The 24,198-nt window shown below is 61.5% G+C and overlaps 3 protein-coding genes across 5 annotated transcripts in view; 1 reads left to right on the top strand and 2 right to left on the bottom strand.

Annotated features, from left to right (window-relative positions):
* Positions 1–24,198, top strand: part of MIER2 (MIER family member 2) — a 100,518-nt gene that overhangs the window by 6,210 nt on the left and 70,110 nt on the right. The gene's annotated exons all lie outside the window — the stretch shown is intronic.
* HCN2 (hyperpolarization activated cyclic nucleotide gated potassium and sodium channel 2) lies at positions 1,276–10,703 on the bottom strand. The gene is made up of 8 exons (XM_062625031.1): positions 10,229–10,703; positions 5,644–6,067; positions 4,533–4,694; positions 3,541–3,759; positions 3,201–3,347; positions 2,703–2,943; positions 2,412–2,576; positions 1,276–2,307 (listed from the first exon to the last, which is right to left on the bottom strand). Exons 1-8 carry the CDS (start codon positions 10,669–10,671, stop codon positions 1,406–1,408), a joined length of 2,703 nt encoding a protein of 900 aa, XP_062481015.1. The 5' UTR covers positions 10,672–10,703; the 3' UTR covers positions 1,276–1,405.
* On the bottom strand, positions 13,031–23,983 carry BSG (basigin (Ok blood group)). 3 transcript variants are annotated; one of them, XM_062625051.1, is made up of 9 exons: positions 23,868–23,973; positions 20,109–20,456; positions 18,528–18,684; positions 17,018–17,106; positions 16,637–16,764; positions 16,163–16,436; positions 14,109–14,133; positions 13,467–13,537; positions 13,031–13,210 (listed from the first exon to the last, which is right to left on the bottom strand). In XM_062625051.1, the coding sequence occupies exons 1-8, from the start codon at positions 23,956–23,958 to the stop codon at positions 13,480–13,482; spliced, it is 1,170 nt and encodes a 389-aa protein (XP_062481035.1). In that variant the 5' UTR covers positions 23,959–23,973; the 3' UTR covers positions 13,031–13,210; positions 13,467–13,479. The 3 variants fall into 3 exon arrangements, with proteins under 3 accessions (XP_062481035.1, XP_062481033.1, XP_062481034.1); XM_062625049.1 differs by lacking the exon at positions 23,868–23,973 and adding an exon at positions 20,913–20,997; XM_062625050.1 differs by lacking the exon at positions 20,109–20,456 and having other exon boundaries at positions 23,868–23,983.

Raw genomic sequence — 24,198 nt, 5'->3', positions numbered from 1 at the left:
CTCCACGGGGTGGGTGCTGCTCTCCAGGCTCTGCTGCTGCTGGGTGCTGTCCCTGCTCTCCCGTAGCACAGCCTCTGTGGCTCCTGATCTACAGGGATGGGATTTGCTTCTGCTCCCCGGGGTCTCAGGCAGGGAAAACCACTCGGGGGGGTGGAGGTTTAGGATACTGTAAATAAACTGGGTTTTGAAATAGCAGCTGGGACCTGGGTCCTTCTTGGCATCTGAAGCCCTGCGCCCTCACGCTGTGGTCCTGGGGATGTGGGGCTCACGTGCCCAGCCTGCTGCTGTTCTGCTGCCCGCTTGGCCTTCAGTTCCTCCTGGAGGACCCACGCTGCGGCTGGTGCAGGTGCAGGGGCTGCATTTCCAGCCCTCTTCACCCCAGGGCTGCATGTTTAGGATGTGTGTTTGGCTCAGCCCATAGGCTCCGCTTTGCAGCCTGCTCCTTCCCCGCTGGAGCAGAGCCACGGTGCTGCCAGCAAGGGGAAAGGTGCTGGGAGCCAGCTCTTGTCTCACCTTGTCATCGCTCTGGCAGGGCAGCAGCGCGGCAAGGGCAGTGGGAGCAGCCGGAGCCGCGGTGGGGAGGGAGGGAAGAAGAGACGGAGTCGTGCGTGGCTCTGTCAGCTGCTGCCGTTTATTGCACAGGATGGGCTGGAGGGGAAGGTGGATGCCTGGAGCGGGGCCCTGGCCCGCGGCTGTGCAGCTCCAGCGCCAGGCCCCTCGCTCGCTGCCTACATTCAGCGTGGGAGGCTCCCCCCTGCACATACACACGCACACACACACATACACACACGTGTCCCTTCACACACACCCTGATCCACACATGTGCCTTCCCCAGCCTCAAAGTTGGGTCTGGCTTTGGGGGCCCAGGCTCCAGCGTCTATGGGGGCAGATGGGCTGTTTTCCCCCCCCTCGCCGAGCCGTGGGGCTGGGTTTGGGGGCAGCGTGTTTGTGGGGTGCTCAACAAGCCTCAGGGCAAACCGGCCCTCAACACCCTCCCCTCCAACTTACCTCCAGTGCTGGACCGTCACCCCTCGCCTCGGGGCTGTGGAGGGGAGCAGGGGCAGGCCCCAGGGAGGTGTCCTGCGGATGCACACACACACAGGGATGGAGTCAGGTCAGAGATAACCATACACAGAGCTGCTCACGGGGATGGTGCAGTGGCTTCTATGGGGCGGCTGGGGGGGGGGGGCAGCGGGACGTGGGGCCAGACTTTGGTCGGGGAGTGGGGCTCAGCCCGGTGCCCCTGCAGTGGTTCTGGAGGTGTTGGGGGGGGTGTGTGGGGGGGGTGGTGTGAGTGCAGCGGCCCCGTTGCCCACCCCCGGCACTCGGTGCTCCCGGTCGGGCACGGGGCGAGGCGGCGCTGGGTGCCCCGCGGGCGCGTTCGGCCCCGCGCCTGGCTCGGAGGTCACAAGTTGGAAGAGAGCCTGGACTTGGCCGGGTCCGTGTCGGGCGCTGCGGCCGCCGAGTCCTGCGGCCCCGCCAGCGCCGGCTGCGACGGGGACCCCCGCGATGGCCCCGGGCCCCGCAGAGCCGCTGGGGGACCGGGCCCCGGGGAGGCGGCAGCGGGACCCCCGCCGATGGAGGCGCAGGACTCGCGAGTCGAAGCCGGGGGGCTCTGGGTGCTGCCGGCCCCCAGCCCGTGGGGCAGGGAGGGCTGCGAGGCCGAGAGGGGCCGCGATTCCTGGCTGAGGCTGCTGGTGGGCAGAGCCTGGGTGCTCTTGTGCGCGGCCAAGCGCTGCGGGGAGCCGGGAGCCTGCTGCTGGCCGAGCGAGAGCTGCGAGCCGAGCTGCCCCGGCCCCGAGCCGTAGGCGAACGTCCGGGCGGCCAGAGGGCTTTGGGTCGGCGGGCTGGCCGCGGCGAAGGCGCTGGTGGAGGCGGGCATGGCCGCGGGTTGCGTCGGGTCCTGCGCCGGAGATGGGTTGGAGGTGTGGGGCACGGGAGGCTGCGGCTGCGGAGGGGGGCTCTGCTGCAGCAGGACCGGGGAGACGGCGAAAGGGCTGGGTACGGCCGGCGCGTACTGCAAGCGGCGCATCATGCGGGGCGAGCCCAGCGCCATGGAGCCCACCAGCGGGCTGGCCATCTGCGGGCAGAAGCTCATGGCGACGGCTTGCTGGAGGGTGGCAATGGCCGAGGTGACCTGCGGCTGGACGGGGCTGTACATGGCCGGGTGCTGCTGCAGCTCCGCCTGCTGCACCATCTCCCGGTCGTACTTGACGATCTCCTGGATGATTTCGTTCTCTTGGTTGTTGAAGACGCCCGAGTTGAGGTCGTGCTGCACTTTGTGGAGCAGGATCGAGTTCTTCTTCCCTGCAGGGCCAGGATGGGGAGAGCAGTGAGACCCTGTGTCAGGATACGCTGAGCCCCCCCCGCCTTCCCAGTCCTGCATTGCCACGGCACCCCCAGCGCCCTACCGATGCGGTCGAGGCGGTCGATGGCCACGGTCTCGAAGGCCCTTCGCATCATGGGGTACTCCTCCAGCACCTCATTGAAGTTGTCCACCGAGAGCGAGTAGAGGCGGCAGTAGGTGTCTGCACGGACACTGGCCGTGCGCCGGCCCCGCGTCAGCAGGCAGATTTCTGGGGGTTGAGGTTGGGGGGGGAAAACAACAGTGTCAAGGACCAAACACCACCAGTGGGACTGGAAACAGGGGACAACACATTGTGGGTGCCCCAGTGCCTCGCACAGACACCTCCAGTGCTCACCTCCGAAGTAGGAGCCGTCGGAGAGCTTCATCTCCTTGTTGCCCTTGGTGAGGATGCTGACGACCCCGTGCTGGATGAAGTACATCTTCTTGCCGATGGTGCCCTCGCGGATGATGTAGTCGCCCGGCTGGAACACCTCGAACTTGAGCTTGGTGAGCATCGCCGTGACGAAGTTGGGGTCCGCGTTGGCGAACAGAGGCATCGAGGCCACCAGCTTGCGGCAGTTGAAGTTCACGATCTCCTGCAAGGGGAGGAGGTGAGGGGACAGGGGACGGGGATGTGGCTTTCCCTGCGCTGCCTCACACACGCAGGAGCCCCGGGTTTCCTAGAGTCATGGAATGGTTTGGGTTGGAAAGGACCCACTTGGAGCTGCAAAGCCTTTGGAATAGGTGCTCAACCCCAAGCAGGAGCTGGGGGGACCCCCTCCACTGCATGAAGGGGGTGGGACGTGGCCAGTCCCCATCCTCACTGCAGCACCCTCGCCCCTGGGGCCCCCACCTCGCGTAGGGGCTCATTGAGCTCCCCCAGGATGCTGTCCTCATCGAACATCTTGCCCTGGTAGCGGTGCTCATAGTAGTCGTGGATCTTCTGTCGGAAGTCGGCGGGGAGCTTGTGGAAGGACATGTACTGCTCCACCTGCTTGTACTGTAGGGAGAGGCGGCCTCAGCACCCAGCCAGGCTGGGGATCCCTCACCCATTTTCCCCTCCATAGGGCTGCTCCGTCTCCATCGCCCCATGGGATGCTATGGACACAGAGCCCTTGCCCTGTGGCTCCAGGAGGGGACGCGCTGGCCGGGCACAGGGCAGGAGCCGTGGTCCCCATCCAGCCCGGTCCTACCTTCTCCTGGTACTGGCGCCGGGAGGAGTCGAGGGACTGGATGAGGGCGGTGGCGTGGCCGATGAACATGGCGTAGCACGTGGCGCCCACGATCATGCTCAGCATCGTCAGCCAGATGTCCGTCATGCTCTCGGGGGCCTGCTTCCCGTAGCCGATGCACAGCATGTGGCTCATGGACTTGAAGAGGGCGAAGGAGTAGAGCTCGCTCCAGGAGTCGTTCTGCAGCGACAGGGGTGCCTCAGCTCCTCCTTGCGCCGTAGGCACAACCAGGGGCTGATCCAGATTGTGGAACTTCCATCTCCAGGGCTCAGCACCAGGATTTGTTTGCTTGTGACAGCCCCACCTCGCAGGTGAGATCCAAACGGCCCCAACGCCCGGCTCCCTTTACATCATTCTATGCTATGGATTTCTTCCTGAGCTGATACACAAAAGCTCAGGGAAGCCCCTGTGATATAAATGCTGTGATGGGAACAAGCTCCAGGTTTGTGGAAGCCCTGGAGTTACTGCAGCGATCAGAAGCTTGCCGGGGCCACCTGGGGCAGGAATTCCCCATCCCAGCCTCCCGCACAAAGCCCAAAGTTCCATAGAATCATGGAATGGGTTGGAAGGGACCTTGAAGCTCCTCCAGTTCCAACCCCACAAGGGACAATTTCCCCCAGGAGCAAAGCAGCCGGGGAAGGAGAAGTGCGAGACGCTGGGGAGAGGAAGAGGAGGAAGCCAAAAAGGGGGGAACGGAGCGGAGATGGAAACGCTGGCAGAGCAGGAAGAGAGGGATGGAGGGAGAAAAGCCCTTTGCAGCAGGGCTGAGAGGGAGCAATTAGAAACAGGGCCCGTTATTTATTCATAGCAGCTTTGTCACTAATGAGCAGCAGAAGGCAGCAGGGGATGGGGCAAAGATTCCCTGTCGGCATCTTCCACCCGCCCGCATCGATCTGCTTGCAGCCGGTCAGTGGGGAGAGGCCAGAGGCCACGGGGATGGAGCCGGCACTCACCACCATGCCGTTGATGGAGACCCAGCAGTTCTGGGGGAAGTCCTGCAGCATGGGCACCAGGAACTGGAGGCAGCCATCCCAGTGGCACAGCAGCAGCATCATGCCGATGAGGTTGATGATCCGCATCACGGCGCTGGCCAGGTCGTACGTCATGTGGAAGATCTAGGGGTGGGGGGGGACAGGATGAGCGCAGGGACCAGCTTGGGACACAGACCCACATGGTCTGAGCTGGAGCAAGGCGCTGGGAGTGGGTCCCTGAGCTCCCTATTTATATCCAGTGGCTGCCGCCGCGCTGTCGCCTGGAAGCGCTAATGGCTGTGAGCATGGATGGGGATAAGGCAGCACCGGGAGATGCACAGGGAGAGCCAAGTGCTGGGAATGGATGGGGCAGCCCCGGAGTGGTTCTGGTAAAGAGGGCCCAGCCCTGGGCATGTCCCTTCCCCACTGTGGCTGATGGCAATGGGCCCCCCGTGGCAACGTGGGGTTGTGGTGGTTCCAAGGCGATCAGAACTTGGCTGGAGCAGCTCTGCTCTGGAGCCAGGCTGAGAGAGCTGGGCTGGAGAAGAGAAGGCTCCTGAAGGGGGGACCTTAGAGCAGCTCCAGTGCCTAAAGGGGCTGCAGGAAACCTGGAGAGGGGCTTGGGACAAGGGATGTAGGGACAGGCCAAGGGGAATGGCTTGAACCTGCCCGAGGGGAGACTGAGCTGAGCTCTTAGGCAGAAGCTCTTCCCTGGGAGGGTGCTGAGGCGCTGGCACAGGGTGCCCAGAGAAGCTGTGGCTGCCCCATCCCTGGCAGTGTTCAAGGCCAGGTTGGACACAGGGGCTTGGAGCAAGCTGCTCTAGTGGAAGGGGTCCCTGTCCATGCCCTCGCTGCCTTCGTCCCTGGAGCTCTCCCTGCTAAATCCCATCTAAAAGTGGCAAGGGTGCAGAGCCAGGAGCCCGGCAGCGGATGCAGCCACATCCTACACAAAGGCAGGTCCCGTCGCAGCCCCAAACCCCATCCCACTCATTGGCAGCCCGCAGACCCTCACAGCTCCCACTCTCTCCATGCAGTTCTGCCGCTGCCGGAGGAGGATGGACCCCTGCAGGGCTGCATCCCATGGGATCCTCACCTCCTCCCACTGGTGGATGTAGCGGATGAGGCGGGAGAGGCGCAGGAGCCGCAGGAGGCTGAGGATCTTGGTGAAGCGCACGATGCGGAGCGCACGGGCGGTCTTGTACACCTCCGAGTCAATGCCCTTCTCCACAATGAGGAAGACGTAATCCACGGGGATGGAGGAGACAAAGTCCACCACAAACCAGGTCTTGAGGTACTTCTTCTTGATCCTCTCGGGGTCCAGGATGATTTCCGTGTTGTCCTCAATGACAATCCCTGTCCGGAAGTTCAGCACCAGATCCATCAGGAAAAAGGTGTCAGAAACCACGTTGAACACGATCCAGGGCGCCGTGGTCTCCTCCTTGAAGAAGGTGATGCCCACGGGGATGATGATCAGGTTGCCCACCATGAAGAGCAGCATCGTGAAGTCCCAGTAAAACCTGGGGGGGGGGAACAGGGAGGAGGGTGTCAGGGCAGCCCCATCCCGTACCAGCTGCCGGGTGCTGTCCCTATGATGCCACCTCTCCCAAGGGACCACATCCTGCTCCGCCACTGCCCCGGGCCTGGTCCTGCCGCCGAGCACGGCTGCGCTACCATAGGGCAGTGGGTGCAGGATGATGCCGGGAGCTCTTCCTGCTGGAATGGTGTGGCCGGAGGTCAGCCCTGAGCACCCAAACCCAGGCAGGTCCTGGGACAAGGGGGGAACGATGCCACCAACACCAGTGCGGGACAGACCCTCCCTTGTGCCTCAAACATCGGCACCGCTCGAGGGGCTGGAGGCAGGAGGCGCCAGCGCGGCTCTAGGAGCAGGGACCCGAGGATTGGGGACAGAGACCCCAGTGACAGCCGGGTTTCCCCCCCCGAGCGCGGCTTCCCCATGGCGGGGGCTGCAGGTCGGACCCCGGCAGCGCGGCCGCAGCCGCCGCAGCTCCCGGTGCAGCGCATCACGTAGAGCTGCAGCTGAAGCGCCCGCGGCCCCGGGCAGCCGCTGCCTGCTCCTCGGCTCCGCTCCTGCCTCACCCCCGTCCTTCCTCCTCGGCCACCGATGCCCTTTCTGAGCATCTGCAAGGTCACGGCAGCCCCATCCCGGTGGGATCATGCGGAGGGGACCCCGGCCGCCGCCTCCGGCATCGGCCTAGGGGAGGGCAGAGAGGGGGGGATGCTCCTCAGCACCACGCACGCAGGACCCTTGCCCGTGTGTCAGTGCTGCCGCAGGCAGGAGCCCCGGGAGCTGCAGGGTAACGGGCAGGGGCTGCCCTGGCAGCGCTGCCATGGACGGGGCGGGGGGGACGAACGATGGGGCCGCATCCCGCACACAGGAAGGACGGATGGATCCCTCCCCCCGTGCAGACTAGCGCAGGACCAGAAGGAGCATCCCCGCTCCTGACCTTTCTCCAATGACACCTTCGCCATGTGAGCCGTTGCCGTGGCAACCGCGAGTGATGTCACCGCTGCACAACGATGACTTCACAGCCGGGGCCGTCTCCAGGGTACCCTCAAACCGCTGCCCCCCGTGACCCCCAGCATCACCCCCAGGCTTCCCCACAACCCCAGCGAGTGCCAGGGGCAAAGCTCAAACCACAGCAGCCCCAGCTCCAACCCCTTTGCAACCTGGCTCAGCCAGGGCAGGATTTGGGCTGCTCCTGATCCCCCCCCCGCCCCGACACACGCAGTGGACACTGCGCGGTCGCTTTAGGGACCTGGGTGCGATGCCAACGCTTTCCTCCTTGGAGGGCAGCGTGAGCACAGCAAAACAGATCCAATCCAGGCTACTAAAAATAGCTGCAAACAAATTAACGAGGATCCTCAGCACCCTCTCGCTTGCTTCTGACCCAGTTGAGTGATGGCGATGATGGCAGAAGATGCCCAAAGCCTCTGAGCGCCGGGGCTGCTCCATCACTCCCCTTCCCAGTGATCCCATTGAGCTGCCCAAGAGCCTGCTCTGCAGGAGGTGCCCCCAAGGGCTGAGCCCCTTGGGCAGCCCAGCGGGATACATGTGGGATCGGTGCGGGATCCGTGTGGGATCGGTGCAGGATCAGCACTTCACAAACTCACGCTGAACGCTCAGATTCAGAAACGAGGTCGTTCTTAGAAGTGGGTTAAGAAGCCAACAAACAGCCAAAGTTTGCTGGAGCCACGCGAGCATCCCAGTACAACCAACGGTGCTGAGTGACTGGTGCTGGAAAAGCCTTTTACCTTGTGGGGTCCCTTAGGAAGGGCAGGAAGGAAAAAGCCTTTGGGAACTGCTCAAGGGCCCGAACCTTCCCAATCCCAGTCACAGCCTTTCTCCCTGCTGAGCATCCCCTGGGTCTGACTGCCCCACACTGATGCCACAGAGGGGTAGAACGACCCCTCAAGCACTTGCTAACACTGGGACCAGCAGCAGCCACAGGGAACCACAGCCCCCCGGTCCCGCTGCTCAGGAGCCCCAGCGTGGCATCATCAGATCGGTGGCACCATCCTGGCAGTGGCAAAGCTCCAGAAACCAGTTTAACACCAGATGAGGGAGGCTCTGGCCAAGCAGCACCGGAGACACATGCTCCGGATGCTGCTTCACCCCCAATTCAAGTGTGGGACCCACTCTTGTGAGCATGGGAAGGGATTGACCATGGATGTGCCCCCCCCCAGCTCCCGATCCCATGCCAACAGAAGCGATGAAGAAGTCAGTGCTAAGCTGGGCATTGACAAAGACCAGAAGCAGCAAAGACAGAGATGATGACCATGCACAGCACCCAAGAGGAAGCAGCACCATTTACCAGGGCTCTTTTATCAGATTTGTGCCTCAGGATCCCCACCAGCCGCCCCAAGCTGCTTCCCAATAATCCCAGATTCATGTAAATAGCAACTTGGGTTCCTGGAGCCAGCCTGCCCCTGAACTGTGCAGGAATGATGGCAGTGCCGTGTCCAGGAGGAGACAGGATCTCTAAATGAGACCGATTATGAAATGATGTCACATATGCAGATGGGCGATGATTTCCTCTTGATGGCAAAATGGATTTTGCCAGGCTGGGTTCCTGCTCCGTTATCGTTGAGAGATAAAGAGGGGATTATTTGTGTAAGGCAGGACGATGACGGACGCAGGTCCCCAACGCAGCTTCCCCAGCACCAGGCATGAGCATGGAGCCGACCCTGTCCCTGTGCACGTTACTGGAGCCAGGCGATGCCGATGCCGGGGCTCTGCCCGCAGCTCCTCCCCGCTGGGCAGGGAACTCTCCTACGCCACTTGCAGCATCAAAACACGGGCAGCGGCTCTTCCCCAATGGGTTTCAAGTCTTGGCAGCGCCTCGGGGAGGGATGGAGGCAGCGCGGGGCAGGCGGACACGGTGACTCCCCAAGGTCACCCCGGCGGGGAGCGGAGCTGCGGGAGCCTCCGAGGCCTCGCTCCCACCACGGGCTCGCCGCAGGGAGGCCCCGCTCTCAGCAGCCCCACGGGCTCCGCCGCCGAAGCAGGGCAGGCTCTGGCCCCGGTGCTGTCACCGCGCTCCCGGCCTCCTGCCCAAAGGGGCAGCATCCCCCGGCTCAGCAGCCCCTGCCTGGCACCGCCACGTCTGCTCGGTCACCGCGGCACCGAGCTGCTCCTCAGCCCGGCTCTGCAGCAGAACCCGGTGCCCAGAGCCAAGGAGGAGGCTCCGAGGGGTACCCACAGCGGGTTCCCTATGGGGAGGCCTCCGGCTGCTCCTGTGGAGGATCAGCCCAGGAGCCGCACGTGAGGGTGGGAGCAGGAGGTGCTGGTCCTTGCTCTGAGCCTGCTTGGCCAATGGAGACCCCACCACCTGCACCGGGGACCCCTGCGCTGGTGGGGACCTGAACAGATCCCGGGGTCTGGCTCAGCAGCATCCCCACAGCGACACCCAGCAACCCCTCCTCGAGCCTCCCCAAGCTAGGCACCAAACCAGCAGCAGATCGACCCAGAGCGGAGCCCCTCATCCTCCCTCAGCCACTGCCTAAAGACCCTCCAGGCCCTTTGAGGTCACAGGGCCAGTGGCCCCCGGTAGCTGGTCACCAGCGATGCCAGCAGGGTCTTGGCCACCCATCCCGCAAGGTGCTGTGCCATAGGCCACAGCCGGCCGAGCCACGCATCCTTCCCAGCAGCTTTGGTGGGATTCGGGAAGCGTTTGCCCCTGCTGAGCTCCCCCAGGGCTCAGGGAAGGAGATGGAGCTGCAGAGTCCTCCTCCCCGGCTTTGCCATTCCTCAGCTGGAAACCTGGAGGACTCCGCTCGTCTTGGGAGCGAGCTCAAGCCCTCCCGAACTCCCTGAATCCTAAGGACAGGATCAGGCCTCCCTGGTTTGGGGTGTGTGTGTGTGGGGGGGGGAGCTTCCGCAAAGCCCTGCTTCGGCAGCAGGGACCGGGGCTGAGCCAAAGCCCGGTGGGGCTCTACAGGGTCCGTGCTGGGCCCGGGGGATGCCGAGGGGGTGCGCGGGAGGCACCCCCTGATCCAAGGAGAGGGCTCCGGGTATCCCGGTTCCCCCGGGGAGGGGGTGCCCTGCCGCCAGCCCCTCCCCGCACGCACCAGCATCCAGCGCTGCCGCCCAGCACAGCTCAAGGTGCCCTCGCCCGGAGCCGCCCCCTCCCCTAACCCCGTTCCCGTCCCGGTCGCACCTGAAGTCGCTGTAGGGGTGGATGATCCAGGCCCCCGCGGACTTAACGCGCTCCTGCTCCCGCTCCACCGCCTTCTGCGAGCCGAACATCCGCAGCGAGAACTTGTTGACGCCGGGCTGGAGCATGGCCCCGAACTGCCGCTGCATGAAGCTGGCCTGGCTCCCGCGGGCCTCCTCGCCCGCATCCTCGCCCGCTCCCTCCTCGGCAGCCTTGGCCCCGCCGATGGACCCGCTGCCGCCGCAGGAGAAGGAGACCTTGGGCTCCCGGGGCGGCTCCGGGCCGGGGCTCCGCGGCGCTTCCCCTCGCCGGCACTCGCCGTTCGGGGACCCCTTCCCTCCGCGGCCCCGCGCCCGCCCTCCCGCCGCTCCCCCGCCGCGCTTGGCCGCATCGGCCGCATCCTCCTCGGCCGCCGCCGCCGCCGCCTCCCCGCGGCCCGCCCGCATCCTTGCCGCTGCCGAGGCCACCGGCGGCCGAGTGGCGCCCGCCGCCGCGGCGGGGGCGGGCCGGGGCGGGCCGGAGGCGGGCGGCGGGGCCGGGCTGCGGAACGGGCGGCTCCGCAGCTCCCCCCGCCGGTGCGGTCCTCGCCGGTGGCACCGGCGGCAGAGGCAGCCCCGCTGGAAGCCCACCCGTGTCCGTGCGCCGGCCCCGGGGGAGGGCTCAGAGCGGCCCGGGCGCACCCCTGGGCTGAGGACGGAGCCCCAAGGACCCCATGGTTGCCCCCATCCCTCTCCCCTTGTCCTGAGCCTCCTGCACCGAGCCGGCCGCCGGGGGTGGGCACAGGGGACGGAGGCTCCGGGCTGGCACCGCAGCACAGGGCGGCTCTCACATACCCGGGTGCAGCAGCAGCGGGACGGACACCTCCGCCAGACACAGCGGGTGCGATGCTCGGTGTCAGCGGGACCAGCCCCACCTGGCCCCCGCCGAGGAACGAGCAATTCCCGCTACCGGCATCCCCGAGCACCGTCGAGCACACGGGGCCCCCGCTCGGCTTCACGGTGCCTCACGGAGAACGCGGCCGGTGGCACCATCTGCTGCCCACGGCGCGGAAGCGCAACCGGACCGTGCGTGAGTCCCGCTCCCGCACCAGCCCCGCTCCGTGCTCGGGATAGGGGGAGCAGCCGCGGGGCCTCCACCGAGCCCCACGGGAGAAGACACCCCAAAAGGGATGCTCCAGGCTCGCTCCGCACCAAGTCACCCCCTGCATGGGGAGAGCCCGTTCCTCCCAAGCCCACGGAGAAGCTCCCGATGACCCAGCACTGAACGGAGCCGGAGGCTGGAGCCCCCAAGAGCGAGGTGGCAGCTCAGGGCTCACGCCGAGGCATCAAGAGGCTGAGCAGGAGCCCCACATGCAGTAGGGACACCCGCGCTCTCCCATTGATGGAGATCTTGTTCACCCCATCCCTGGCAGTGCCGCAGGGGAGCAGCACGATGCTGCTGCCCCATCCCTCCCCAGGCTGGCTGTCCCCCTCCCTGCCAACCAAGAGGCACAAGCTGTGCTTTGTGCTGCAGCAGAGCCAGGGCAGGCAGGACCCATCATCCTCATCAAGGAAATGAAGCCCTGCATTGATTTCTCACCAGGATGGCACCCGCCAGCACGAGGCCGGCTCGGAAAGCTTTGCATAACCCACTTACACAGCACAGAGCCCGAGCTGCTGCAGCAGGAACAGGCAGGAGGGACCCAGCACCACGGCTGCTGCCACCTCACCACAGCCACGCTCCCAAATTACCCCTATCGCAGGCAGGGAGAGGCTTCAAGGCCATGGCCCAAGGGCATGCAGTGACTCCTCACCAGCCCACAGCCATCCCTGCTTCACGCCAAGGGCTGGAGCTCTAATAGCAAAGGGACCCCCCCTTTGCACATCCTCCATTCGCTCCACAGGCACCACACTGTGCACAAAGGCCTCAAACCTTTCCCCCAACAAAAAGAACTGCTTGGAGCACATCCTGCAAAGGCTCCTTAACCCCATGGCCACACGATGCTGAATGACCATGCAGCAGGGCAAAGGGACTGCCCCCAGCATCCCTCCAGGTGCCGCAGAGCAGCGCTCATCCCCTTGGCATTGGGCTGAAAGCCTCAAGCTGCACGTACAGGGTGATGAGAGCTGGCACCAAGCTGAGACAGGGCCCCGTGCTCCACGGCCAGGAATGAGCCAGGGGATCAGGCTCCAACCCCCAGGGAAGAGAGCAGAGGCCAGGCAGGGATGGAAAAAAAACCCAGAGAGAGGAATCGTCTTTATTTGTGTGTTAACAGAGGGAACAGTTCGCTGCTACCCAGCACTACAGGCATTAAGACTGCACGAAGCACTCAGCTGCTCACTCTCCTACCTCCCAAACCCCAACAGCTCAAGCACAAGAACACACGCGGTTAAACTGCCCCCAGCCCCGCTGCAGCAAGGGGAGAAGAGATCCAAACCCACTCCATATGTTCACAGCCACAGTACCCATCCATATCCAGCTCTATCGCTGCTTCAGGGTTGTTGAAGAGCATTTCAGGAAGCTCTGGAGATGCTGCTTGGAATCAGCACTTCCACATGAGGGAAAGGGGCAGCCTTGCTGCTGGTGATGCTCAGGTCAGCACCAGAGCAGCATAAGAGGAGCTGCACCTTCAGGTCTTACCCCAGCTCCAAAGCACAACAGTGGGGCCAGGAGGGCGTTACTGCTCTTCCAATAGGTGAGGAAATGATGCTCCCCCAACCCAACCCGTGGACCAATAGCAAGAAACCTAAACAGAGACAGGCAGAGACTACCAGAAACAAGGGATTTACATTTACAGGTAGAAAAACCCTCCCATAACTCTTTAAAAAAAAAAAGAAGAAAAAGTGTATTTTAGGTTCTACAACTGCAATCTCTTTAGGAAGTGAAGGATCTGCGCTGTGAGGATGCTCGGGGGTATCTCCTGCTGCTATTTTACCCCCCCTGCCCCGACAAGAGGATTAGAAGAAAACAAAAGTTATCCAGATGAGTTCTTCAGCTGCACATCACCTGCAGGGAGAGAAGGCAAAGCCAGTGAGAACACAGCGGGAGCAGTCAGGCTGTGCTAGGGGAGGGTGATGGAGCAGTGCAGGATGAAGGCTGTGGGCAGGAGTTATCCCACAGTCCTCACTTTCCCATCCTTTAGGAGCCCAACGCTGCCTTCTCCCTTTCCCCTTGGCACATGCAGATGGCTCCAGGGTTGCAGGTAGCTTACAGCCCAGCCCAGCCCCTCTCAGCTGCAATTCCCCTTGGGAATGGCACTCACCTGGCCCCTGCTCTCAGTTCGCGTTTCTCTGGCGGACGTTCTTGTCCTTGTGGTTTGTGGCATTGCTTTTCCTGGGAAGAGAAAAGGGGCAGGGAGGAGGAAGCCCCATTGATGGGCACAAGCTCCAGAGGCGCAGCAAAGAGCCAGCAGGACACTGGAGCATCCCCAGCAGAGACAGGGATGCCACTGTCCCACTCAGGCAGTGAGCGGAGCACTGGGGTCAGGTTTGGGCTCCACTAACACAAAACAAGCTGTGGCCAGGCTGGAGGGGATCCAGAAGGGCCACAAGGGTGACCCAAGGACTCAGCAGCATGTGAGGAAAGGCAGCTCAGGGGAGAGCTCATCCCCATGTTCCAGTGTTTGAAGACTCCCTTTTACAAGGAGTCAAATGGCAAGGACTCACGGATGTAATTCAGGTCCTAAAGATGGTCAAGAGGAGATGAGGGACCAGAAGAGAGTCAGTTTTGAGGCACAGGTGCCATCTCCAGTTCTGTGTGGTTTATACACAGACCCCATTCAATGAACCTAAGTGGGGGGGGAAGCCTCCCAAGCCAGCAGAGTTATCCCCACACCAGCCAGAGCACATTCCCTGGATGAGATCTGCCAGGACAGATCTGGCTGAACAGGAAAATCGGTACTTACAGTGGTGCAGAGCCTCCATCATCATCTTCACGTTCCACACAGCATGGAAGGAAGAAAGAAAGAACAAACATCAGGGAAGATGCAATCTCTGCCACCTCTTAAGCCCCTGGGGGCTGCATTCCAGGGAGGTCATGGGATTCATCTGATGCCACTGCCCCAACAGGGCTGAACCCAAAGGGCAGCTCACCCCCAGGGCAGAGCAGGGGGCTACTGCCCCCCAAGCTGCTTCTTGTCTCGGCTTAGGCAAGGCACAGACTTAGACATAAGCTGCTGTTATGCAGTGGCTTCTCTTGGCACAGGGCTGAGGTTGGGCTCGGGGGATAACGAAGTCCCCATCACCCCCCTGCTCCCGAGCACAGCTCAGGTCTGGTGCCTCATCAACCCCGAGGCATGAGGCAGACCTGAGCCTGCCCCAGGAGCCAAAGGGAAGCATCCAGAGAGGCTCGATGGCATCCATTTGGCATTGCCAGCCTGTGCATCCCCAGGCAGCTCTTCCCATCCTCAGTCCTTGCAAGTGGGAAATGAACAGATGCACTGGGAGAGGCTGCCACTGAGCTACCCACTGCTGCCCCTCAGATGGCTCCCAAAGCTCAGGCTTCAACAACAGCCAGAGGAGGGGATTCCACAGAGGGTGCTCCAGGAGTGAGGTTTTCAGCAGCGTTTGGGGGGGATCAGGAAGAACACACACCACAGCCCTGCTACACTGAGAACCACAGCTAAGAGAACACTTCTACCACGTGTTGAGCCCTTCACCAGCTCCTTGCAATGTGTCACCCCCCAACAGAAGGTTCCCCATCATCTCCTGCCCGGTCCTCAAACAGCACTGAAGCATCAGGACCGCCTTGGGCACCACGATCTGCAGGCAGCTGGTGAGAGGATGGAGGCAGAAACAGGGCTGGAACTAGCTCCTTCTTACCGTGCGAGGTGGCACCCAGCAGCAGAGAAGGGAAGAGTGGAAAGATAACACCAGGGAGGATATCATGCCGTACCCCAAGGGCTTCTCCCTACCCCAGGTAACAGGCAATTCACAACCACACACCCCCAGGAGTAGCCTTTGTCTGAGCTCTCCAAAGGGGCAAAGCTACAAAAGCCCTTTGAGGAAGAGCAGCACTTTACAGCAGGGAGGTGTAAAGCTGTGTGTGTGCTTGTCAAGGAGGTGTGATGCTGCATCCCCATTCACAAGTGCTTGAGAGCTCTGCCCAAGGACATTTCAATATACACACCCCCTGTCTTTGTGTCCAAGCATCTGCTACAGTGGGTCAGCACTGGACATGGTGTGGACCAGGCTGATGCCATCAGAAGCCGGACCACTCACCACACACAAGGCTATAGATGGGGAAGATGCAGCTACAACATCCTTAAGGCATCTGCTTCCCACCCAAGAGCTTCGGAGGGACAAAGCATCTGCTTGTAAAAACCACCTCGAGTGGAATTCCTCAACCCCTGTGGGCAGGGCAGGGCTATTTGGGAATTTCAGTCCCTCCCCTGCACCTCACAGTCCAGGTCTGTCCCCCCCGGCAGGCAGGAAGGATACCAACCCTTTACACCTCATTGTTAACTGGATCAGATAAGGCAGGAGCAGCTGGGCTCACACAATGCAGATCCTTACTGATAAGGAAAGGGAGGAGCCGGTATTTCCAGAACAGATTCAAGATAGCACCGGGCTCCTCCAGGCAGGATGTGTGGATCTAAAGGTCCAAACCTGAGCCCTGAGCTCAGCCTTCACTGCCACAGTCCCTGACTTCTGCAGCACCAGGAAAACCTCTCCTCCTCCTTCAGAAACCAGCTCCTCCAGCACAGGGACAACCCAGTCCTGCTCCAGCGCCTGCAGAACGCAGGGGCACCGAGAGACACAGGGTCAGGCTGACCCCCATGCAGACGGACCCAAAGCAGAGCTTGCTGCAGGCCTCTCCAACAGGGCCATTGGTTGCAACTTCACACCTCGAGTAGTCTGATGGAGACCACCCCTGTGGCACATTTCACCTGCACCCTCCAAGTTCCTTCATCTCCCCATAAAGATTTAACCCCCCCACCCACCACCACCCACCTCTTACCATCAAGAACCTCATCCGGCTTCCTCCTCTTCTCATAGATGAAGATGATGGTGACGAGAACAAGGACTTCTGCCACGATGCCCAGGAAGGGCCAGAGCGCTGCGAGGCGGCTGCGGACGCGCAGGCTCACCGTGGCGCTGCCCTGCCCGTAGGCATTGGTTGCATTGCAGTGGTAATCACCCGAGTCCTCCTCAATGTTCAGCTTCAGGATGCGTAACTCTGTCTTGTTGCCACTGGACTTGATGATGTAGCGCCCAGATCCATTGATGATGGGCTGGAGGGGAGGAAGACACAGCTCTCATGGCGGTGCTGATGCACAAGGGGAGATGCTCGCTCCCTGTGCGTGGCTCCTACCGCTGCCACGGCACTGAGCAGCCTGCTCTGAAGGAGCTGCTGCTGATGGGAGCGAGGTCCTCTGCCCCTTTGCTGGGCAGGAGGAGAATGGGAGAAGGAGCATCAAAGCACAGCACTTACATCTTGGCCATGCCTGTACCAGACCCACGAGGTGACAGGAGGGAACGAGCTGCACTTGCAGACCAGCACTCCCGTGTCCCCCTCGTTGCCGTGCTCGGACTTCTTGTACGCCGTCACTTGGGGTGGAACTATGGCAAGAGAAAGGGAAATCAGACACTTCCTTGAAGGAAACACCTGGGTTTGTATTCCCTGGGCACAAACAGGTCACCAGAAAGCTTGGGTTTGGTTAGGGGGTTTGGTCCCCTCACTTGCCCATAGAAACCCTGATAAAACCGAGCTGCTTCTGGTAGCATCCTTTATGAGGAAGGGCTAAAAGAAGCTTTATAAAGCGTGGAGGAGGTCACAGCTTCCCCACTCGGGCCCAGAAGCAACTGGAATTACCTGAGATATTCAGATGTCCTTTTATCACTGGGTTTGTTTTGTAGACGCACTCATAGACACCGGAGTGCTCTTCCATCTTCCCCTCGATCCTACCAAAAACCAGGAGAGCACATGAGCAAGTGCCACGAAGAGACCCCAAAGCCCAGCCCCACGCATACAGACACCAAACAGCACCAGCACTCTGCTCCATAGGCGATTTGTCCCATTGAGACCTCGCCATGAACCTCCAGCCTCCTCTCTTCACCAAGTCCAACACGGGTCTGTTAAATCAGTGACCACTGAGACCTCGTGGGCTTGTAGCCTGGTTCCTGCAGAGCAGCAGCTTTCTCTCCCTACCCCAACGCCACAGGGCCTCTACTTCCATGCTCTTCCCTCTTCCATACAGACCCCAGGCCGAGCAAAGCCAACAGGATCTGAATGCAGCCCAAGGGCTCCCATTACGCTGCACACCTCGTGGCAGGCATCACCCCAGCCTCTAAAGAGCCAGGCAAGGAGCTTTGGACCACAGATCCCACGGGAGGCTTTTCTTCCCATGGAGAAGGCCACTGAAACACATGGCAAAGTAGGGGGGGAGGAAAAAGCCACCCAGGCTGGGTTATTCCAGCCAGATCCCAGCTCAGCACTAAATCTCCTGTTTTCCTTCTGTAAAGCTGCTGCAATGAGCTTGAGTGGATTACGCTGCACCGCAACAACCACCTCATTCCACAGCCTGGGACCGGGCGCTCCAGGGAAGGGGCAGCGAAGTCGGAGCCCCAAAGCTGGCCTGGGACAAGGGGCTCTTTGTTCCTTGGGCCGTGCGTGACACTTCCCACTTCCCAAACCCACTGAGCTGAGGAATCGAGGTCACGCGAGGGAGGCTGGGTTATAAATACTTTAATCCTTGTTCAGCTCCCTGTTGCTATGGGGAGCCGGGCACGTCGGCACCGCCACACAAAGGGATGCGATGCCTCTCCAGCTGCTGGGTCAGAGCCAGCCAGGCCTCACTGTAATGGGAAGGGAAAGCTCGCTGCACTGCTACAATGAGCCTGGTATTCCCATTACATCCCCCCCAACCAAAGCAGCTCCTCGATGCTGACCCCAACTGCAGGCAGCATCTTGGCTTGTTCCCATTGGAATGGGCTTTGGGAAGGTGCAAACCACCCCCAGGGCAGGGACAATGGTCCAGCTCTGGCCCACTGGTGTCAGCCCCAGCCGTGCTGCACATAAAGCAGCAGAGCTTCTGGCTAAGAGGATAGTTCTGGTGTATCATTTCCCCTTCATCCTCCTCCTTTTTGCCCCTCTTTTCCCCACGAAGGGGAAAACATTGGGGTTGCCCAACATTAAAGGTCCCTTCCAACCTCCGGAGTTGATCCTATGATTCCCAAATCTAGTTCTACTTTGACCTTATGTTTAAACCCTTCCATCTGCAGCAAGACTGCAAGCAGTCAGTCAGTTGACAGGAACCATTAACTGTAAAGAAATCCCTGTGCCCACGTTCAGATCCTTATCTGACCTTGCTCCCGACACTCACGTGTAGCTGGTGAAAGCGCTGGCGTCCGCATCCGTTTGGAGGACCTTGTCCCCGTGCGTCCACTCGTGGCCCTGGATGGGAAGATACTGCCCAGTCATGTTGCAGGCCAGGACCAGCTTCCCAGAAACACCGGTGACTTGAGCTCTGATGTCCGGACCTGCATGCGGAGACAATTCCATTGGAGTCAGCACACGGCATTCCAGGGGTGATGCGCCAAGACCCTGGGATGCAAACCCCCCCCAGCTCCTTCTCCTTGTCTCTATCCCAGCTTCCACTTACCTCTGTCAACAGTTTCCTACCAGAACTGACAATACCAGCAGTGGAGACACAATATCCAGGCACCGTGGGCCTGATGCACCTCGGGATAACCCATGGGAATCCCATAGCCTCTCCCACCCCGAGCGGGATCACTGCCTTGTGTCCTGGGGGATTCTGAGCCCCCACTGCCCCTACAACGGGTGCAGCTCCAGCAGAGCCCAATAAGCAATGGGAAAGGTGGTACTGGGAAGGGCAGGGTATGGCTCTGCTCTTTTGAGCCACCGCAGCACCCACTGCCCAGGACCTGAGCAGGTTTAGACCCCCCCCCCCCTCCAGGTAACATAACCAAGGAGCCCGTATGCAAACACCACGAGCATCATCTGATGCAGCCCAAGAGGTCACAGTTAGGACACACAGAACCATGACTCCAAAAGGGCCCGGGCCTCCACGTGCCAAGCAGCAGTAAATGACACATGAGATGAGTCAGGCTTGGGGGTGGCAGTCCAAGAGCAGAGCTGCCACAGCAGCACCTCTCCCATAGCCCTGCTGCACTCCGGCTCCTGCTCTTCCTCCTACCCAAACTCCCTCGCAGGAAGGTTCTGCTGGAGTTATGCATTCCCTGCCTGAACAGCCTGCTCTAACTCGAGCAGTCCCAATAGGACCTTAAAGGCACATCCACATCATTCCCAGGTTCCTCTAGCTCCAAGCAGCCACCCATCCATCAGCTTGGAGCAGAGGGAACGCGGTTGCTCCCACAGGACAAGCAACTCCCCCCTCTCCCACCCACCCCAACCCCAGGCAGCGGCGCACACAGACACGGCCGTTCAAAAACGGTTGCACCTCAGGACACCCCAAAAAAGAAGGCAGGATTTGCTCCCCGCTGCTTGTCTGGAGCAGCAAGGAAGCGAGCGGGAAGCACGGCGGGAGCAGCAGCTCTACGAGCCGGAGGGAAGGATTCTCAGTGGTGGTGGAAAAGGGCAGAGCCTCCCATAGAACGGAGACTCTCAACTCTACAACCAAGGCAGCACCAGCACTCGGAGGCACTCGGGAATAAGCGGTGGGGTTCCAGGTCTTTGGCTCCTCGGGATGGCCGCCGGGCGTTTTGGTTGGGAAGCCACAACCCTTTTTGAGCAGGGCCATTTCGGGTCACGTCACAGCGGTGAGGGAAGACGACAGAGGGTGGGAGCCTCTCGGTTCTACAGCGGGAGGGTGAGAAGGGGAAGCTTTCGGGAGCCACAGGACACGGGTGCAGGGGTGAGCATGGCAGGAGACTCAAGACACCGGTGTCCCAACAAGTGCCAAGGCCTCGGGGGGGCCACTCACGTTCGATGACAAACACGTTCGCCTGCGAACGGATCCACTTGACTTTGGGGCTCTTGGACAAGTGGTTGCGGTCGGGGTCATTGCTGGCCCGGCACTCGTACGTGCCCGAGTCGTTGCCGGTGAGGTTGGTGATGGAGATGGTGCTGGTGGAGTGCAGGTTGTAGGTGGCGTTGATCCTGACCCGGTCCTGCCGTGCTCCGTCCCAGAGCTGAGCATAGGTCTCATTGGGCTCGTTGCCCTCAAACCACCACTGGATCTCGGGGATGGGGGTGCCAATGGCCTCGCAGTACAGCTCCACGCTGTCCTGAGTCAGTCTCTTTTGAGACAGCGGTGACTTTATAAAGCCAGCTATGAGTTGAAGAGGTATTAGTGCAAAGTGTTAGTGCAAAAGCAAGAACCCACCCGCTACAAGCAACACGCATGGCTGCGACTCTTCCCTCCCTGCTGAGCTCTGCCCAGCTCAGATAGGGTTTAAGTGTTGCATCTCAGGCTGCAAACCCAGGGCGTACAAACCAGGATGTGGAATTTGCCACCATCCAGATGAGGACACCCCCCCCAGCCCAGTCACACAAGGGGTCACACTGAAACATTCCCCACCATACAAACAGTGAAGCCATAGAATGGGTTGGGACCTTAAAGCTCATCCAGTTCCAACCCCTGCCACTGGAGCAGCTTGCTCCAAGCTCCATCCAACCTTGAACACTGCCAGGGATGGGGCAGCCACAGCTTCTCTGGGCACCCTGTGCCAGCACCTCAGCACCCTCCCAGGGAAGAACCTGTGCCTCACAGCACATCTAATCCCACCTTTTACCCCAGGCAAGGCAGCTCTGGGGAGCGGGATCAGCAATAATGAGATCAGAGGCGTGAGGAGCATCCGCAGGCTTCAGGACTGCAGCACTTTGCTCCCGCAGCCAAGAGGCCGGGTGGGGGGGGGTTAGGATCCAAAGGTAGGTGTGGGCCTGCACAAGGCCAAGCTGCTGAGTTCTTTGGGCTCCCAGCGCTGTGGTCACCAGGAGCAACCCGCTCCAACCGTGACACGGGGCTGGGAGAAGGGCAGGACCCAGGGGAGCCGGTCCCAGGCAGGCGGAAGGGAGGCTCAGGCACCAGCACTGCAGGAAAGAGCAGCATCCGTGGGTCAAGGGCACGGACGTGAGGAGCTCAGGGGTAAGAGGAACTCGGTGAGGTTGTGACATGGGCGCTGCCTACGCTTCAGATGTGCCCACACGGGTTTATGGGGCATCCCACACACGAACATCGCTTCCTGGGGATACCCAGCCCTGTGGTGTCCAGGCACAAAGGAGCTGGGTTTGGGAGTGAATTGGGGGCGTTGCGAATGCCTGAAGAGGTTTTCATGAGAAATCGGGCTTTCGACCCCAAGTTTGCTCAAACTCCAGGAAAACACAGGTCAGTCTGCAAGGCACATTCCAGAGCCCTCAGCAACTCAGTGCTGCAGCTCTCAGGGGAACAAATTAGCTTTACATAGCAAAGAACTGGAAGAATAAGCACACCTGGATGAGGAAGGAGAGACCTAACCCCATCTGCCACCGAGGCACTGATAGGGATCTCAAAGGGGAGGTGATGGAGCTCCAGAAGTCCTATGGGGGTATCAGCGTTTCTCATCTCCAAGCTGCAAATCCAGAAGCAGGGCCCTGTGCCCAGGCAGGCTGTTTTACAGCCCAGGTCTGTGATTAAACCCCCTCATTTTGAGTACTCAAAGAACCTTGTAATGCCCTGTCCTGGTTGCAAACAGGCTCTGGTAAAGATCAAGGCTTCGGGGTGGTTCTGTGCAGCTACAAGGTGATTATTGTTTGCTGACAAAATGAGCCGCTGCAAGGTTATTTGCTCCCAGTTAGAGGGCACTTAGTGCAGTTCAGACAAGCTCAAAAGCCTGGGCAAGCAGGAACAACAGCAAGTCCCGTTTGCATTCCCTTGGGATTAACATCCCCTTTGCTCCCAGCACAAAGCCGAGCGGGAACGGCAGGCTGGGAAAGGCAACAGCCTCCGGGCGCAGCCCACTATCGACCTGCTGGAATCGATCAGAGCGGCTCCATCCTTTCCCAAAGGGGGACGGGGATGGAATCAGCTCCCAAACCCCGGCCGTTCCACAAGGAGCCCCCTTCCTGCTGGGCGCTGCGCGGTGTCGGAGGAGCCGGACGGGACACAGGAGCAGATAACGCTGTCCCCAGTCACCTTCAGCCTAAAAACAACCTCCCCCCCCCGCCGGAGCAGAGGGAGGAGCCCCGCTGGTGTTCAGTGTCTCTGAGCCCTGCCCCAGGGTTCACTCTCTTGCCGGGCCTGACCTTTGCTTCTTGGCCTCAGAAGGGGACATTTGAGGCCCCGAAGCTTTTTCCCATTGCCGCTAATAGCTGTAAACCCCACTCTGGCACCAGCGGCCGTCCCAGCCCCAGCACAGGTCAGAGGCGAGTGCTTGCAGCCAGGGTTCCTCCTTCTGAGGGCAGGGAGTTCAATCCCAGCCTGGGTTGGGTAGGAAAGGACCTTATCCAGCTCCAATCCCTGCCACGGGCAGGGACACCTTCCATTAGACCAGGTTGCTCCAAGCCCCTGTATCCAACCTGGCCTTGAGCACTTCCTTATATCCAGCCTAAATCTCCCCTTCCCCACGCTTCCCTGCATGATGAGCTACCAACAGAGCAGCAATGCTGCCGTTCAAAAGGACCCGCTCCGTAAATCCAAACCGAAACCCCTCACTTCCCAGCCCCGCACACCGCTTTACTTGTGCCATCAGCATCATCGCACCCAAAAGCCCCGCAGCCAGGGCAGGACCCACGTTACACAACCAACGGGCCTGTAGGGCAGCAATTCCTTCCGAGGCTTTGCGAAGCAAGGATAGAAACACCTTTCCCATGGCAGCCCATTGGAGAAGGGGATGCTCCGGGCGGGGAGCAGCCGGAATGCACCGTTTTCGGTTGGTTTACCCCCAAAATGCGATGTTTAGGAGGAGGCAGCCCCCACCCTCCCGTTCTGCATCAACTTTGCCGCAAGGAAACCTTGGGGACGGGCACTTCTGTAGCTCGGGATCTTTCACCTCCAGCCTTTTTGAGGCTTGGCACCGAGACCACAAACAGGCTGCGCATTCCTTAGCGAGCAGGGAAGGAGCCACACGGAGCAGGCAGGACCAGCCCACAACGCGCAGTAAAAACCACCTCCGCACCGGCCCCTCCTGCACCGCGCCTGAATCAGCGGCCGCGGAGCCCTCGGGGCTCTGCGTGCCCAGGCGGCCGCTGGCCCCCGGCTCCTCTGAGGCGAGCGGCGGGGAAGCCAAGCGCCAGGGCAGCGCACGGAGCATCCCGGCTCGCTTTGGGATCAGAAGGACCCAACGAGGAGCTCCCCGCACCGCAGAGCGGGCCCCGCGGGGATTAGCGACTTACGGACCACGGGGCCAGCGTTAGGGCTTTAGGGCCCGGAAAGCCGCTACCGCTCCGTAAGCCCCGGAAACGGGAGAAACGGCTGCGAGGAGGAAATCCCCCCCCCCGTTTTCCCTCCGGGAAAGCACCGGGGCTGCCTCCATCGCCCTTCCGCTCAGGGGACCCAACCCTTGCGCATTGCGCGACCCGGGCCGCCCGCACGGAACCGGCCCCACCGGAGCCTGGAGACCTCCGATAGCGGAGGCAAAGAGGACACCGAGCCCGGGGGGGGGGTGCCGGTGCCGCCGCCTCAGCCCCGCCCGCCGTGCGACGTGCCGGCCCGCAGGGCTCCTCCGCCGCCGCTCCGCCCCCCCCCCCCGGTCCCGGTCCGTACTTGTCCCCGCGACGCCGGTGGCCAGCGCGGCCAGGAGGAAGAGGAGGAGCAGAGCCCGGAGGCCGCATGGTCCCGCTGCCGCCGCCGCCATCACTGCCCGCCCGCTCCGCGCCGCCCGCCGCCCGCTATAAGCCCCGCGCCGGGTCACGGAGGAAGGGGCGGGCCTTTGGGAGGACCCGGCAGCCAATCGGAAGTCAACTCGGGCAGCAGCCCCGCCCACCCGGCGCGGAGAGGCCAATCAGAGGAAAGAGCTTGTAAAAGCGCCCTCCTCCTCAAGCCAGTCTGCGCGTGGCCACGCCCACCATGAGGGAGCGCAGCCAATGGAGAGGCG

This window comes from Pezoporus occidentalis, unplaced genomic scaffold (genome assembly GCF_034315485.1).
Source record: "Pezoporus occidentalis ecotype Australia unplaced genomic scaffold, CSIRO_AGI_Poc_V1 ctg276, whole genome shotgun sequence".
NCBI lineage: Eukaryota > Metazoa > Chordata > Aves > Psittaciformes > Psittacidae > Pezoporus > Pezoporus occidentalis.
The sequence above is the reverse complement of the archived record's forward strand: the minus strand, read 5'-3'. Positions and strand labels throughout refer to the sequence as shown.